Source organism: Herpailurus yagouaroundi, unplaced genomic scaffold (genome assembly GCF_014898765.1).
Source record: "Herpailurus yagouaroundi ecotype Mexico unplaced genomic scaffold, PumYag 159, whole genome shotgun sequence".
Classification (NCBI taxonomy): Eukaryota; Metazoa; Chordata; class Mammalia; order Carnivora; family Felidae; genus Herpailurus; species Herpailurus yagouaroundi.
Genome location: NW_024412400.1, coordinates 14,295,050 through 14,312,979, shown reverse-complemented (window position 1 = coordinate 14,312,979; position 17,930 = coordinate 14,295,050). Strand labels below are relative to the sequence as shown.

The 17,930-nt window shown below is 40.4% G+C and overlaps 1 protein-coding gene across 4 annotated transcripts in view; it reads left to right on the top strand.

Moving 5' to 3' along the window:
- The window catches only part of ZCWPW2 (zinc finger CW-type and PWWP domain containing 2), a 151,136-nt gene extending 135,764 nt beyond the window's left edge, over positions 1-15,372 (top strand). For 3 of the 4 annotated variants that reach the window (XM_040479994.1, XM_040479997.1, XM_040479995.1), the window contains exon 10: positions 3,044-9,591. In XM_040479994.1, coding sequence (XP_040335928.1) covers positions 3,044-3,205 — 162 coding nt within the window. In that variant the 3' untranslated portion in view covers positions 3,206-9,591. Of the gene's footprint in view, positions 1-3,043; positions 9,592-14,967 lie in introns of those variants that run through there. The other variant, XM_040479996.1, reaches the window with a different exon arrangement.
- The last annotated feature ends 2,558 nt before the right edge of the window (positions 15,373-17,930 follow it).

The following is a 17,930-nucleotide window of genomic DNA, read 5'->3' as shown; positions in this document are numbered from 1 at the left end:
AGAGAGAACTGCCTACCGCTGCCAATTTCACAGTCAGGAGAGGAGGCTGGATAAGAGCAGCTTGCTAGGAAATCTGCCCTGCCTGGTTCATGCACAGAGACAACTTCTGTAGGGACAAACCTCATTATTAACACACCGGAGGTAGAATTTTTCATTGGAATACTTTTCACCATTCATAACTAGATTTGTCTTTTTTTTTTTTCCTTTTGGCTAGCTATGTTGGACTGAGAAAGGCCATGCATGCTTACTTTATTCAGTTCTTATATGTGATAACATAAATTACCAAACTTCCCAGCACATCAGCTCCATGTTTGTGCAAATAAAATGAGGGTACAAGCCTAGGTCATTAATACAGAGCAGCAGTGTGGTAGGTATGAGAAAAATAAGTCATAAGGCAGACACTTCTTCAAGGCAGTACAGCTGTTCTCCAGATAGGAAGAAAAATGGCAGCAAGAAGTCATGTATCCTTAAGGTTTCATTCATTCTCTCATTCATTCATTTAGATATATGCTGTGCCTGGAGTCCAGAGAACACTGGACTTGGAAGTTGGGAGTTGGTTGGGAGTTCTTACTCTGGAATATAATACCAATGTCCTAAGCCCAGTCCTGCCAGGGAGGACTTGTGTAATTTGGCACAGTTGCTTATCACTTGCCCAAGAGGATTTCTTTGTGGGTTAAATAAGGCAAACTGGGAAAAGTATTTTGCATAGTAACTGACACCCAAGGTTAGCTGTTATTACAGATGAGAATTGGCAATGGCAGTCCCTGGAGAGATTAAGTGCTGAGACTTCCTTACTTCCTCTCTTTTCCCACATTCTCCTGTTGAGCAACTGCCCATTCCCGAGTCTGTCTCTTCTCAGATGCTGGAAAAGGTGGATTTATACGTGGACAAGGTTGTTTACCCACTTTGGCAGACTGCCCAATTGCATGATTTCATTCAGAACTTCAACAAGAATAAAGATGATTCGTAAACACCTCCTTTACCGAGTTGGAAATCAAAATATACAAGATTTACAGTTAAAGAGAGCAATACACCAAAAGGAAATAAAATTAATGCTAAAAACTCTTACCACATTGAAAACCATAGTTTTCTTAAGTAGCACCAGCAATATCAACTTGTGCCTGAATTTGTACCGTTGTGAATGCCATTTTTCCAATTAGAGTTCCTTTTTGAAAAAAAAAATTTTTTTTTCTTTCTATAGATCTTACCTTTTGTCAAACAGGATCTGTAGATTAGCAACATATATGTTATAGACATATAATTAATATACAATTAGTCTTTTCCAGCAAATGTGTGCTTTGTTTGAGCACCATATGGTTTTGTGCAACACGTTTTCAGTGTTTGCAGTTTCTCTTCTCAAAAATACAGCCAGGTTGATTTTTTATAGAGATGTCCTGGAGCTTTTACAGCCACAGAATTGGCTTCTATTTTACCATTATAACTAGTAACTTGATAGAACAGAAAATTACTTTGGATTTTTATTCCTTAAGGTAAAATACATAGTTTTAATATATCACCAGGCAGGAGCTTGCTTTTTGTTTTAGATTCTTGTAATATTTTATGCTTTCAAAAGCCACTTAAGAATTATAAAAATTAACCATCTTAACTTGCTGGCAGGCAGGTGAGTGCCTCCTGCAGACTGGTTCATAAGCCATTCTCCACACTGAGCTTTGTTAAGTCTGGCATTCACACCAGGTTCTGTATATTTAGGGCCTTGTTCACTTTTAAATGAGAAGAATAGCAATGAAACCAACTATCAAAGCTGGGACAATTTTCAGTTTAAAAGAAAAGAAATGATCACCACAAGGGTTTCTTTTTTTTTCTTCTTTCTTTCTTTCTTTCTTTCTTTCTTTCTTTCTTTCTTTCTTTCTTCTTTGATTCATTCATTCATTCATTCATTCATTCATTCAAGTTAATAGGGAAAATTAATATGGCTTCCAAAGTTAATATTGCTTAACCCTGGAGCTGTGTTTTATTTGTAGGAGAAAGTGGCCTCTTATAAGCTAACACACCAAAAAGAGCCACCTGATAATTTTAAGGTGCTAAGCATGTTTATTCTCTGAGCAGATTTGGTTAAGCTATTTTCAAAGTTGTAAATTTGATGATGTTTTCATTCTTCATTTCATGTATCAGGTTTGAGGTTGATAACTCTCAAGCATTTATACCAATGAGCGAGAGTGACAACATAAAAAAGAAAGCATACACATATGGATAATCAAAATTCGTTTCTATTTGTCATTGAAATGTTTTATGAGAATATTTTCCTCAGTAGAGTCACCTTCCTAATTATGCTCTTCCTTAGCTAATATTAACACTGGTTTTCATGCCCCAACTTTGTAAGCAAGAAGAGGAAATTAATATCAGATTTTTATAAAATCTTCCAGAATAATTCACAAATTAGATAAGCCATATACAAATAAAACAGAGTTTGTTGAATAATTATTTGTATTAAAAGGTACAGTTTTTGATGTTACATGAAAATACTTGTATAAATTACATGTATTTTTTTTTCTTAATTTCATGGAAGTTATCTCTACCTTTAATGAATCTTGAAGTTATAAATCTTGTATGTGTTTATGTATATCTGCACTGTTTTTACTTGTGTCTCTTCCCACTGAGCTAGATCAAGCTATCACTATTTGTAAGTCATGCAGAGGCTTAGGAGAAGATAGGCATAGAAGGTGTGACTCAAACAGTTTTAAGCTGTATTCCCTATAATAATAATTATAAAAATAAATAAATATAGAAAAGTCATAGAATGAAACTGATCATGTTTTTCCAACACGTAATATTAAACCTAAAAATGTATAATATTGGGGGAAAGAAATACGACCTGAATAATAAGTTATTCTTATATGAACACATTTCTTGTACATTATACTCTACATGGGGATCATTATTTGACCACCAGCATAACAGAACACTTTGGGTAACTGCTGTGGCTTGTGGAGTTACTGACTACTTTACATTTGGTTCAAATAATTAAGCCGGTGTTCCAGTAAATTTGATATCGTTCTGATGAATTGTATGGTTATTTTTACAGTTATCTGAATGCAGCCCTGAAGTTCCTGCAGGCGGCCCATTTGAAAACCACTATGAAGAAGACTGTCTTATAATTGATGGGATAAAATTAAAAGCTGGAGAATGTATTGAAAACATAACTAACAAGTTTAAAGAAATAGATGCTCTAATGTCTGAATTTTAAGGTATTATTAATATTTTCAAAAGTTAATTATAAAAAGTTACGTGTTTATATTTTTCCAAAGTCAAAAACTTGAAAACATGTAGGGAGATAGGTATATGTTATACCAAAGCTGCTATTTGTAACAACTTCCTGTTTTATGCTTTTAGAATATCCATTGTTTTGAGAGCCAATCAAATGGTCTTCAAGTTAGTGTTAAGATTTAAGATTTAAAAAAACAATTTAGCATTTAAGAAACCCTGATATTTGTATTTGTAGATTTTTTTTCTTGTTTGCCTTAATTTTAAAATGGTTTATGAAACTTACTGTGCAAATACGTGCTTTACAATGATTATTTAGGCCCTTTATTCAAATGTGGCTATTTAGATGGCTGTCAAGGCTATTATAATTCTTCCATATAATTCAAGCATAGTAGAGATTGAGTATGTGTATTGGTAGTGGAATTAAGCTACTATAAAATAAAAGGAAATAATAAAAAAAATTATTGTATATTAGAGTTGGGGTTCTTCTCAAAGGTGTCAGTTGCCTTATACTGGAAATAATCATTTCAACCATGATTCCAAAACCTGATTAAGTGGAGGTGGGAGGCTGTGGAAGATCAGAATCCTGGATGCTTCCCTATTAAATCAGTATCTCTGAAGGTGAGGATGGGAAACATAGTGAAAAATATAAGATTAAGTTAAGCATACTCACAATAAAAAAATTCTCAGCATTATAGGACAGCAAAAAGTACATCCTACAATACCACTCCCTTAACGCCTCCCTGAAACCCCATTCCATAGGGATTCCCATGAGCAGTTTCAGGGGGTGTCCTTCCACATAAGTGTTCTAACGCACATCCATCTCCAGTACCCACTCTCGCTCTCTCTCCATGTCTCTCTTGGGAGTATGGGATCAGGGAAAGGGCATTCCAAGCACATCGCAACAGAAAACAAAGCTTGAAGAGAGAAGAGAAAGCAATTCAGCATCTTGGACCTATTGCTAGTTGAATTAGCTGGAGTAACCACATGCTGGTGTGAAGGTAGCCACAGCAGATGAGTAGCACTGTGTACACAGGCTAAGGAACGTGTACCTGTAGGGGCCAAGTGAAGAGTTTTAGACCGTAGAGTCCCTTTTACATTTCAGAAAGATCACACCAGCAGCAACACAGAGAATGGAGTGAGCAAGAGAACACTGGAGACGGGGCTCCTTGTTAGGAGGCTGCTTGGGAAATCCAGTTGCAGGATTATGCGAACCTGAATATGGTGGTGCTATATGGAGAGAGCAGAATGGTTTCCAGCTGCATTAACATCAATGAATGGATTATTAGGATTTTGAGAATGGAAATAGGCATGCGACAGTAGGGGGGAGGTGGGGTCGACTTCAGGGTTCTTGTATTCACAGTGCTGTTCACCGAAGGTCAGAATAGGTGCAGATTAGAAGCGTGGGGCAGATACCAAGTTTGGGGCTAAACTGTGTGAGTTCAGCAAAGGTTCGAAACTCTTCGTGCTTTGACAGAGCCTGCCTTTCAGAACCACGCCATGAGCCAGAGTGACTATGACTACTCTCTCACTGCATCATATTTACTTCTAAATGGTATCAAACAGTGGAAACTAAGGCTTCCTCTTTTTCTTCTAACAGAATTTACTCCATAGCCTTTCAGAAAAACTTTGCCTCTTTGTCTCGCCGCTATGATTTTATATTCACAGCCTACAAAATGTCTCAAGAAGTAATCGATCCCATTTTCCTGTTACTTCTTAGAATCAACAATAAAATGACTACAATTGTATTTGAAAGACTTTACCCACAATTCGAGTGTTTGATCTAAGCCCCCAGGTGGTAGACTAATTAGATCACTTGCAGCTAATTCCTGTTGGTGGAATAGCCAGTGCTCTTCCAAGTTAGATAGAGTCCATGGGTAAGACACTGAAATTTCCAGACTGAATTCATCTCTGCCATGTTCTAAGCTGCAGAAGTCCGGAATTTCCACTGAAGTCTTTGTGCACTTGGGCAGTTCAAATTGGTCCTGAGGACAAACATTTGGGTTGGCTCTGTCTGCAGAGGAAACTTCAATCTCCTTCCAAGAAGAGGCTCTTAGGGAAAAGGCCTTTTCCAAGAAGAGGACAGAGGGGAGCCTCTGTCCATGTGAGAATATAGCCTTTCAAATTTCCAGATAGAATGTGCTCAGGAAAACGGATGAAGGAGCAGTCAACTAACATCTCTGTCCTCAAGGCTGAGAATCCTGCCTGGCTGGCAAACCCTACCTGCTGGTAAAGACCCCATGTTCAGGGCAGGCCGCTCAACATACACCAGGGCATAGCAGTGGGACTGTGGAAACACGATGCCTGCCTTCAGGTCCTGGTACTGCCGACGACTCATTGGGAGACCTGAGGCAAGTCACTTAACTTCTCTGAGCCAGGGCTTTTTTCCATCTATAGAGTAGAAGTTGCTGTGAAAGGAAATGTATGAATAGACATAAAATGCATAGAGCAATCTTAACACACAGAAAACTATGCAAGTCATGACCATGATGTTGTCTCAAAAGCATTTCTCTTCTGACTGCCTCTGCCTGGTTATCCTAGGCCTAAAGCCTAAAGCCTAAATGTGCTTCTTTCAGCAGAACCTGAGGTGATACACCTGCTTCTGGGGGACTGGGGCCAAAGACTTCTCTGACTATGCTGACTCCCAGGGCAGGCCTGGAGGTGGACAGTACCCTGCCTCTATAGCTAGGGCCTCCTGCTAGGCCCAGAGGAGGACATTATAAGGAAATTGTATCTGCTCATCAAGGGAGATTAAATTCTAAGCACACTAGTTATACCAAGTTTGATATGGGAGCTATAAAGCAATATGTTAGGACCTTCTGCCTGAGCCTTTGGGTTGGAATAAGACCTCCTCTTTGTCTAGTTTGAGGAGTGGCTGACTAATCCTCTTTGCAATGAATTGACCAGCTAGTCTGTAGCCTCCATGAACCTATGGAAGGGCTGGGTCCACCAGAAGCTGAGTCCCCACTTAGATCTACAGACTGTGGAAAGTTAAACACCAAAGCCAACTCTGTTGCCCTATATTCTAGGAAGTCCTGGTCCATTTGCCTCATGCAGAAGCTGAATTTATGCAGGTATTTCCAGCGGTAAGAAGCTTAGCTCTATCTTTAGTGGAGACAGGCTACGTATTTTGACTTGTTGCCACCAGTGGGATAAAGAGAGGAGTGCACCCTTGCACTTGCAAAAGTCTGTAGTGTCTACAGCCTTGAATTTCCTGGCTCTGCAGTGGAGGGTGATGAGTCACAGATAGTTAATATGTCCACTAATAGACCTAAGCACTATCATAAACTATCTAGAGGCTTTGTGGAAAAAAATTGGCAGTTAGCTCTTTTTGGAGGAAACTTTTATTCATGAAAACTGAAGTGAACTGTGTATTGCTTTTCATGGAACGAAACCATTCTATAACCTAATGCCTCTACCAAATAGCTGGCATTCCATAACTCCACCACTTATTGGGGTTAAGAATTGGTATAGTTCTGTTCCAGATACTTCCAGACCAGTAGAATTTGCATCTGTGGGCATTCCAAGGGACAAAGGTAAGATTTTGAAAATCCAAAATAGAAATATCCAAATCCTGCTCTATTATTTCTTCCTCTGTATGGTTCCAAGAAGAGGTCTAAACATAGTGCAATTAAAAAATTCTAAGTTCTTTTTTAGGGCTGAGCCAACTCTTGCTGTCACTTAGTAGAATTCTGAAAGAGTTGTTTAGTAAAGACAAATTTGACGTTAAGGTCCAAGTGGGATATTCTATGTACGCAAATCTAAATACTAGGATTTTCCCACCCACTGAGTGGTTGCATGGTATAGGCATGCAGAGTAGTGAGCAGCAAATGAAAGGGTAGGGGAGAGAGGAGAAACTTGTTTCCAAGAAAAATTCTGAAAGAATGAGTTGTTTTCTTTTAAATGCATATAGGAAAATACTATGAGAAAGGAGATATGCTCAGAACCAAACAAAATAAAACGCAGTTTGCAAGCAGCCCAGAAGTTGCTGCGTTAAAAAATAAAACTTTTTAATCTTCAGCCTCTCCAACCAGAAAAAGATTCTCAAATTAAAATGTAGCCTGGGGACAGTGATCAAGTCCAGGGGTTGGTTGTTGAATCACATAAAGAGAGACAAAGACCAAATCTAGGGGGCTTGCAGGAAAACATGGCCTCAGGGTAAGGACCCAATCAGGGGTGTGGCTAATAATATTACAAACTATTACAAAATGACTTTTAAACCTCCTGCAAAGCTGAAAGGTATAGTAGTGCAGCCACCTGACATGCCCAAAGTGCTAGTAATTAAATCTGGAGAGAAAAGCCTGTCTTGAAAATAACTGTGGTTTTGACACATAGAATGGACTAGAATCAAATACATAGAAAACCCACTAAGTTGTAGAAAAACTGACACCACCTTAAGTACTAATAGCCTGAACTAAATGAGACTGAAACTGTTTGAGAGGGGAAAAAAGACCCCTGAGCCCCGTTTTCTATGTAGGAAATGGGCTAGGAAAACTTAGCCACCCAAAAGAAGTAGAAGTTTCAGTGTCCTCTTCAGAAGCAAATGAGGAAGATGATGGAAAAGGAAGTCTCAGAGGACAGAGCTAGGAGCTGTAGAGAACAATGGACCAAAGATCCTCCTCCTACACTACCAGACTCCACCCCACCCCCAGCTCACCTTCCCTTCCCCTGGGAGCAGGACCAAGGTCTGATGAAGAAACATATCCTCCTCCTTTGGCAGGGAAACTTGGCTAATTTGCCTAGAAGGATTTCAGAATCACTAAGGAACAAGTTTCTTCATTTTGAATGAGGTGTTTACTGTGATTTTCCTGTCTCTGTTATACCAATGCATATTGTGTGGGTGTGGAAAGGGGATGGGGCCTGTGATTTGTCTTCTCAGTTTATAGGTCCAATTCATATCTGGACCAGATGTAAATCATGAAGTCCTAAATGTTGAGCCTGATACATGATTGGGTGAGACTTGTGGTGTCCTTTGATGGGGATGGGCTGTTTTCATATTGGAGAGATGTGAATAATGTAGCCAAGCAGGTGGACAGTCATTGATTGAGTTCCTGATCCAAGTTCTTTGTATCTCCCTGCATTGTATAATTATCATGGCTCTATCACAGACAGAGTGTAACTACTACCGGGCCTTGTGACTTTGCACTTGGCCTCCTGCTCTGATCCATGAAATAGAGCTGAAGTGATGGGGCCAATTCATAGTCAAGGCCTTAAGAGGCTTTTGGTGTTTCTTCTTTACCTCTTGTACCTCTGCCATTGTCTTGAAAAGAACATGCTGTGACAAGCCCTCTAATTCAAGGAGGATGAAAGTCCCGGGAGAAGACCCAGACCCAGAGACTTGCAGAATGAAGCAGAGCTGCAGGTCCAGAATAGAATACAGTATTATTGTTTTTAGCTACTGAGTTTTGGGGTTGTTTGTTACAGAGCATTTTTGTGGCAGTAGTTAACTTATATACTTGATTTCTTGGTTCCAGCAACAGTTTCACTGGTTGGGTGTGGTGGCAGCTTTCCAGCTGTGGCAGCTTTCCAGCTGTATCTGACCCATGGGTTGTTTTCTCCTTAGGGTGGAGCTTCTATCAAAATAGCCCTGTCTCCTGGGTTGGACCCAGCTTGCTAGCCCAACGCCTGCCCAGTGACCCTTCCAGCTTTTTGTTTTTGGATCAGGCCCAGATGGGCTCTTCAACTGATGGGGCTTAGCCCATTCCCTGCCCAGCCTCAGGTTGCTTTATCACAGAGGCAGCATATATAGAGATATTATAAGTTAATAGGATACCAGCACCACCAAAATATCACGAAGGGTTCATAAGAGTGGGTCACTTCTTTTTTAAGTATTTTTAGACTCTATAATAATTACAAAAGGTAGATAGGCCCATAATGGTGAAATGTCTCATTTGGCCAAAAAAGAAAAAAAAGTGTGCATATGTTTCCATCCCCTTTCTGTTCCTCAAGTCTTCCAAGTCTTCCTTACCCTTTTGGTATTGTATCAAAGGATTTTAAGTTGCTAAATCTAGTTTTGGGTTCAGATTTTACCAACTTGCCTAAGTCACATGACCAATAAATGGAAAGGCCAGAATTTGAGTACATTTCTGTTTGTTCAGATCCCATTCCCTTTATAACTGTCTATACTGTTTAATGATGTGGTTACTAGGTGGGTGGTGGAATGATCATCTAGTTTCCTCCTATGTAAAATGAGGATGGAACTATCTAAACAAAAGCATTGTTGTGAGGAATAAATGAGATTTTATGTGAAAATGCTCTGTAAATCAACTTTATCTTCTATTTATTCTTTCTGAAGGAAACTGAGTATGTGCTTAAGTACACTGCAATTAATTATTACTGAGATAAAATGTAATTATGCATTTGAAATGATCACTTGTCTTACTCTTGTATCTCTCCATCTACCGTCATCAATATCAGAATTTTTTTTTCTCTTTTTTAAACTTAAGTTTTGGAAACCATCACTGGCGGCATGTGACTCTCTCTCTGATGAGCGTGTTAACAGCAATGTCTGTCTTTTAAGGGACATCTATCTCACTGTTAAATTTAACTTTTTTTAATGTTTATTTATTTTTGAAGGAGAGAGAGACAGAGCATGAGCAGGGGAGGGGCAGAGAGTGAGGGAGACACAGAATCCGAAGCAGGCTCCAGGCTCTGAGCTGTCAGCACAGAGCCCGACACAGGGCTTGAACTCACGAACCTCAAGATCATGACCTGAGCTGAAGTTGGACCCTTAATCGCTGAGCCACCCAGGCGCCCCTCACTGTTGAATTTTAACTATGGCTTTAAATCACCTTGTTTTCTTCATTCTGTTAAAAAAGAAAAGGGGTGGGGGGAGTCTCAGTATTGATGAGTAGTGGCAGATTCTGTGGCATTTTAGATGCTTTCCAATAAACGTATGGATGCCTTTCACAGGGAGCACGGGTTGTATTTCAGCATGCCCTCCTCCAGCAAGTTGGAATTTAGGCCCTGGCTCCAAAGACCTTTGGAAAGCCAGAAAGCTCAACAAAATATATGGCCAGAGTTAGTCTATTTTGGCAATGACACTTGCTTATAATGACATACAATTAAATTACATAGATTTAAAATTTTGTACAACAAGCCTCTTGCAGTTTGCAGAGGGAAAGGAGCAGGCAGAAGAGAAATATGAGTATGGTCATGCTCCTCTCTTCTGGAGCTTACAATCTAGAGATGGAAGGATGTAAATAAATATAGGTGCTCCACAAAGCAGAAAATGCATTTGAAGATGGAATGTCTAAAAGCAGAAGGGAGTTCTCTTTCTAGATAGCTGAGAGTCAATAATTACAAAATCCTTTAAAACGATTCCTTCAGTCTCAGGTGCCCCCTGCCAGAAGTGAGAAACCACCCTACGGAGTCTGACGTCTACAGACAGCTTTAGCCCTCAGCTGCCAACAGCTATTCATGGAGGGAGTTAAGCCAGAACTAGGGCTCCCCACTCAAGCCCTGCTTTGGTTCCTCTTGAATTGCGGAGAGGGCCAATGACAATGACACCTGATCTTTAAACCCCATAAGGTCTTGACCTAAGGGGACTCAGTGCTTTTACCAATACAATTGGATCAGACCCCAGGTCCTGTATGGGATCACCATCATTTATGCTCTCCACTTCCTGTTGAGTCTCCTGGCTGCAATCCATCGCCCCCTGTTCCTCCGTGACCTCCATAACTTCCCCTGCTACGGTGATGAAGCCAAAGTGTGGGAGGCACAGAAGGGGAGGTTGGCAAGGGACACTCCTCTTGGATAGGAGTTCTAAATGCGCCAGCAAGCTCTTGGAGCCCTTTCACTGCAGAGGGGAGCAGCCTTGTGCTTCTTCAGGGTAGAGGACTGGCCACACAGCCTCCAACTACCGCCAACGGTCTTTCTTCCACCTCCCCCATGGACTCCTAATTTCATCTCTCAGCAGCAGCTGCTCTCAGGCAACACCAGAGCTGGAAACTACCTTATCTATGAAAGCCTGACTTCTCCCAAGCAAAGGAGGGTTAGGTGTGGATGTACAGAGAAGTGTGAAAGTGCAGATTATTTGGAAATGGGGGTCCAACCTTACGAGGTTATGTGTTAGGTACTTACGTGTTAAGTACTGGAGCAGACCTGTGAAAGGAGAGGAGAGGAAGATTAATTCTGACTGCAGACACAGCTTCATGGTGGCATTTTATTCATTCCTTCACTCAATACTATGGGCCAGGTTTCATGCGAAGCGCTAGTAATACAACAGTGAACAAGACACACATGATCTCCAAACCTGTGGAGCTGATTCTGACTTTGAGCAGTTTGCTTTAGCCTCACTTTCTTCATCTGAGAATTGGGATGATGGTGATGATAATAATAGTAATAACACTCATCTCCTAGAGTTGTTGAACAGAATAAAATGAGTTAAGATGGGCAAGGTGCCTAGCAAAGTTCCTGGCACATTGCATGTTATGTAAGTATCACTACTATTTTTACAGTCTAGTTGGGGAGAGACCTGTGAAGCAAAGCCAGAATTGGAAGGTGGAAGAGTGGGCTGGCTGGAGACGATGAAAGTCACAGTCTGAACAAAGCACAAAGGTGGGAAAAGCAGGAACAGCAAATACCTAAGCCGAGTAACCAGAGTGCAGGGGGTGGAGGGTGTGATACGAAGAATACTGGGAGTTAAGGCTGGACCAGGCAGGTTGGGCTTTGCTCAAGGAAAGCCTTGTATATCACACTAAATGGCAGCTCTTCATTCAGCAGGGGAGCCAGGTTAGTGCAATGATGAAGAGCGGTGACCACCACAATCTCCAAGATCAAACACCCAGGGGTGCTGGGCACCATGACCAGCTTGGAACCAGACCATTGTGCGATTTGCATGCACAGCGGGGCAGCAGGCAGACATTGCTATGCCAACCTGTGCCCCTGTGTCTGAGGAAATCCGTGCCCTGATGTTAGCTCGGATTGTCAGCTTCCACAGTGAGTGCCTTAGGGTTGCCAGCAGGCAGCCGGGGACCGGAAGGTTAGGTGTCTCTGCGAAGTCTTATTAAACTCTCAGCTGCCTGGGAATAATGCACCACAGCAGCAGAGTTTTAAATGGCAAAGGGTCTCTGGCTGTCAGCAAGGTTACAGGTAGATACTTTCATTTGTCCTCCATGAAAGCTTAATATCATTTTCTTCTGTTCAAGTCAGCTTATAGACCTCATTACTTCAAGTTCATCGGGCAGCTGAACAGACTTTTTGATTTTACTGTGCTTTCAGAATCATGTTGGAGAAGAGCTAATGCATTTTTAACCAACTTCAGCAAATTGAAGCTCTTTGGTGCTGTAGTGTACTAATACAATTGCTGCTAACTCTCTGAGAGCGGCATCTGGGTCCGGAAATTCCTGCTATTGCGGTTGTGAGCTCCAGGAGGTAGGGCCTACATGTCCTTCCACTTGTGACCCACCCACACCATAGCATAATGCCTCGCACATGTGAGAACGGCAGTTCTATTTTTAGATTGATGTTGAACTTTCTGCCGGTCTAGCCTGTTCAAAAATGTTTTCTAACAAGCTCTATACTCAAGCACCTTTGGACTGAATCTCAGGTGGTTGTTGCCTTTTGATTCCAGTTCCCCAAACCCTGACAAGCTCTAGCTCTATCCGTTATCTATCGCGACAGTGATGCAGGGTAGTAGGTGACCACAAAATGCCAATGGCAAACAACAAAGCACGTCTCTTAGCTTGGGAGCCTGAAAAGTTCAGCCAATTTGGCTACTTTCAGGTGATCTCACTTGTCTGTCTGTGGGCAGTTGTGGGTCTACTCAGGTGTGGTTCTTCTGTGGCTCATACTAGGTGGGCTCACTTACCTATCGAGGACCAGCTAACGGTCTTAGATGGGGAAATGGGGCAACTAAGCTCTGCTTTATGCACCACCTGTCATCTTGCAACACGCTAGCCCAGGCATGTTGTCCTGGAGATAGCAGAGGAACAAGAGTAAGAGAAAATTCCAATAAGAAAATCCAGATCACCTGCAATTCCACCAACTACAGATAAATCACTGGTGACATTTAAAAATTTCTTACAATCTTATTTCCAAATAAATATGTACTCTTAAATGCACATAAGGAGCAACAACCACATAGTTATTTCCATAGCCTTTTTCTCTTAACCATATATTGTGAATGTAGTCCCATGCCATGAGATATTGTTCTACAACATGATTTTTAAGGATTGCATTGTATTTTTATCCATACAACAAAATACTCTCTTGATGGATGTTTAATTTGTTTTCACATTTTCTTTTCTTTTTTTCTAATTAAAAACATTTTTTAATGTTTATTATTTTGAGAGAGAGAGAGAGAGAGAGAGAGAGAGAGAGAATGAGCATGAGTGGGGGAGGTGCAGGGAGAGAGGGAGATGCAGAATCCAAAGCAGGCTCCAGGCTCTGAGAGTCAGCACAGAGCCCGACATGGGGCTCAAAGTCACAAACCTCAAGATCATGACTTGAGCCAAAGTCGGACGCTTAACTGACTGAGCCATCCAGGTGCCCCTCCAGATTTTTAATTATACAATTATAAACCACTCTGTCATGAACATCCTTATCATTTTATCTTTGTGTACCTTTTCTTTCAACTCTTTTCTAGAAGAGGAATTAATAAGTCAGAGTGTCTACACAGTTGCAAGGCTTTTTGTGGCTATCATCTATTATCTTCCACCAGAGGTGTGTGTCTATTTCTCTGCTAGACCGGGGTTTGGTTTCTACTTGAATTTTATGTTACTTAAAACAGTGCGTTGGGTTAATCTCTGTCTTAAAGAAGAACATCGACTAAATGACTATGAGATGGTAGGTTTTTGGTTTTGTTTTTTTTTTTTCTAATTCCTTAGAGAAGGCTGAAGACTAGCATTAACATAGGCCATAGACTCAGGCTGAAAGGTGACTGAGATAAGAATAATAAACCAGGTAATGAGCAAATGTGAAAAGAAACAATGGTCACTTGATTTAGACATTAGATGTCCTTTTGGTCAATCATTGTGACAAATACTAGGGCAGAGTCATTGGTTGTTTTGGTCGGCTGATAAAATTAAAAATCTAGGAAGTTACATTCCAATTTGGGAGGAGTAGGGAAATCGAGGTGCTTGAGAGAATAGACCAGTTTTCACTGAATACTTCTATTAAGGTAGTCACATGGCTTCTGCTGGTGTATTATAATCACGATTGGTGAGTTTTTGATGTTAGATTACTTAGGTGATGATTCCTAAAATCCACCTTTCTTGTATTAAATTGAAATTGCTTATAATAAGAACATGAAGACTTTTATTTTCCATCCACATATGTGCTTATTTTGTGTATCTGTAATTTTTATTTTTAGTGCCCAGAGAAAAACTGGTTTTGGATGATAATTCTTGCCCTGCAAAATGTATTTAAATTCATTCAAAATGATTATTGCTCCAAAATTATGACCTTCCACACAATGGACTATGAGTACTCCCTTCCCAGAGTCTGGGCTTTATTCATAATCTGTGGTCCTAGCACAGAAAACAGGGCCTTAATAAATATTGTTTATAAATGTTTAAACACCCTTGCCCAAATGAGGGTTAACTTTGCCATCCAACTTAGCCTTTCTAATTATATAAGTCTACATTCTCAAAATCAATTGAACCTTGAATGTTTTTACCATGTAGCACTTAATTACACCTGGGCATGTATATGCCATTATTTATTTCATGTGTGGTAGCCAGTCTCTAAGACGATTCTCACCTGGTGTTCACACTCTTGTTTGGCTCCTTCCACACTGAACAGGGTTCGCCTGTGTAACCATCAAAATATCTCAAACATGACAGACTCTGACCTCCAAGGCTGGGTCATAAAAGACATTGTGGCTTCCACTTTATTCTCTTTTTGGATCACTCATCCAGAAGTAGTCAACCGCATGTCATGAGGACACTCAAGCAGCCTTAAAAGAGGTCCAAGTGGTGGAACTGAAGCCTTCTGCCAACATCAGCACTAACTTGACAGCCACCTGACTAAGCTCTTCTGGAAGTGATGATCCAGCACCAGTCAAGCCTTCAGATGACTACAGCCCAGGCCAGTATCTTGACTGCAACCCCATGAGACACTCTGAGCCAGAAACACCCAGCTAAGCACTCCTCAATTCCTGATGCACAGAAACTGTGTGTGATAATAAATGTTCATTGTTTGAAGTTACTAATGTTCTGGGGTAATTTGTTACACAGCAATGGATAACTAATACAATGTGTGACAGGCTTTTACCAACAAATAGATTACAAGCATCTTTAAAAAAAGAATCATATCTTTCGTTTCTCATAGTGACCTGCATGATATTGAGATATTAGCCAAAATAAATGATGTTAATACTTCACAATTACCTTCTAGTCAAATCAACAAATATTTAATCCCTCCAGACACTCTTCTAGGAAAGCAGTAAACAAAAAAGAACTAAGTAAATGCTAGTGGATAAGACATATAATCATTGAAAATATAAATATGGACCAGGTCAGTGAAGATAAGAAGCTCAGAACACAATAAAAGATGGGCATGCTACTTTATATATTTGATATTGGGTGTCAGGAAGGCATGATGTCTGATATCAAATGTCATATCAAATGTCTGTCAAGACATTTGAGCAGAGAACTGTGCATGTACCTGTGAAGGAGCATCCCAGGCAGAGGAAATGGCCAGTTCAAAGGCCATGAGACTGGAAGAATGTGGCACATTCAACAGGGCCAACACGGCTAAGGCTGAGGCCGCCATTTGTTGCAGATTTCACTAGTTAGCTTGTATTTCTCGCCAGTCCAACTACACATTTAAATCTGTCTCAGGGGCTCGGACCCCACTTTCCCTTGGTTTTCTGAATTTGACCAGGGCACTAGATACTGGTGTAATTTTTTTTAAATTTTTTTTTCAACGTTTTTTATTTATTTTTGGGACAGAGAGAGACAGAGCATGAACGGGGGAGGGGCAGAGAGAGAGGGAGACACAGAATCGGAAACAGGCTCCAGGCTCCGAGCCATCAGCCCAGAGCCCGACGCGGGGCTCCAACTCACGGACCGCGAGATCGTGACCTGGCTGAAGTCGGATGCTTAACCGACTGTGCCACCCAGGCGCCCCGATACTGGTGTAATTTAAACAGACCTTTTTATGTAAATGAATCATGATATAAACAGGAACACAGCTAATGAGTCAAAATAGGCTAATATTTGTAGCCAGAATGAAGAATTAGACAATTCACTGATTGCAATCTTCCTTTCATTACTTCTGCACTTGAAGCTTTCTGACTTCATTAAAGCCATTAGTGCCCACCAATAAATTACATAGCTTTGGTAGTAACACAAATATGTGTGAATGTTTCTGACATTGCAGGAAATAATCAGGCTCAATCAATATATGTTCATCAAGACATTAGGTCTCAAATCGATGAGTAATTAGCTCTCCCAACAGAAGAACAAATAAAACTCTGTTTCCTAAATGTTCTGTCATTCTCTGCTGCAAGTTTCACCTCCTTTCCCTCTCTTGCTGGAGGAAACACATGTCACAATGAATCGAATGATCACTGAATAATGAGTTCTGCTTTGATTACAGCATGTTCGTGATCATAAATAAATGAAATTGTGTTTGTATTTCATAGACATCTGAATTTTTTAATCTTGCATTTCACCTCAGATAAACAAGTTTATCTTTAATAGGTAAACACCCCTCTGAGAGGCATAATGCAGAACTTAAACTCACATTTAACATTTTAAATTATCACGTAAACAAGAGCTCCTGCACGTTCTCCTATGGCAGCAGTCGCTGTTCTCTTGATACAAAGGTGACTGATTTTCTTTCTTGCTTGCTCTGTTTTATAAACATAATTTTGGCAAATTAATGAATTATTTTATTTGTGTTTTAATTCTGAAGAGTAGATTTCATAGAGAGGGAGACATAGGGGAAGGCAGGGAGTAGGGTAGAGGGAAAGAATCAGAAAGGAAGCCAGAAAGAGACACAGAAATAGATGCAAAGACAGAAATACTGGAGCATGTGCACGTGTGTGTGTGCGCGCGCGCGCGAGCACGTGCGCGTGCGCGTGCAGGGGGAAGAGAATAGAGAGATTGCCACTGAGATATAACTAGAAAGGAGAAAGGACAACTATTTAAAGACTAGGATTTGTTTGTGGGAAGGAATAACAGTATGTTATTTAAAGAAAAAAGATTAGTACTGAAAAAAAATTACTGTACGTGTTTTTCTTCTTAAATAAGAGGCTATTCAAATTATGAGGCAAAATATTACAAATAACCAAAAGGCAATGCACTTAATAAATACTTTACCCAGAAACCTACTGCTGTACATTTTTATCAAAGCAAATTAATTTAAAATACTTGAGGACCAGGCATATGTAGTATCATTTATAATGAATTTTTTCTCAGTTCTAAATGTGTTTACTGTATCTCATAGGTTATGAAAGCGAGTTCTTTAAATCTCTACAGAATTTTTTTATTAGCCTAGTTGTGCATAGGCAAAGGAATTTTTAACAAAATCTCTCTGTGGGGTGCCTGGGTGGCTCAGTTAAAAGTCCAACTTCAGCTCACATCATGATCTCACGGTTCGTGGGTTCGAGCCCCACAATGGGCTCTGTGCTAACAGCTCAGAGCCTGGAGCCTGCTTCAGATTCTCTGTCTCCATCTCTCTCTGTCCCTCCCCTGCTCACACTCTGTCTCTCTCTCAAAAATAAATAAACATTAAAAACAAATTTTTAAAAAATCTCT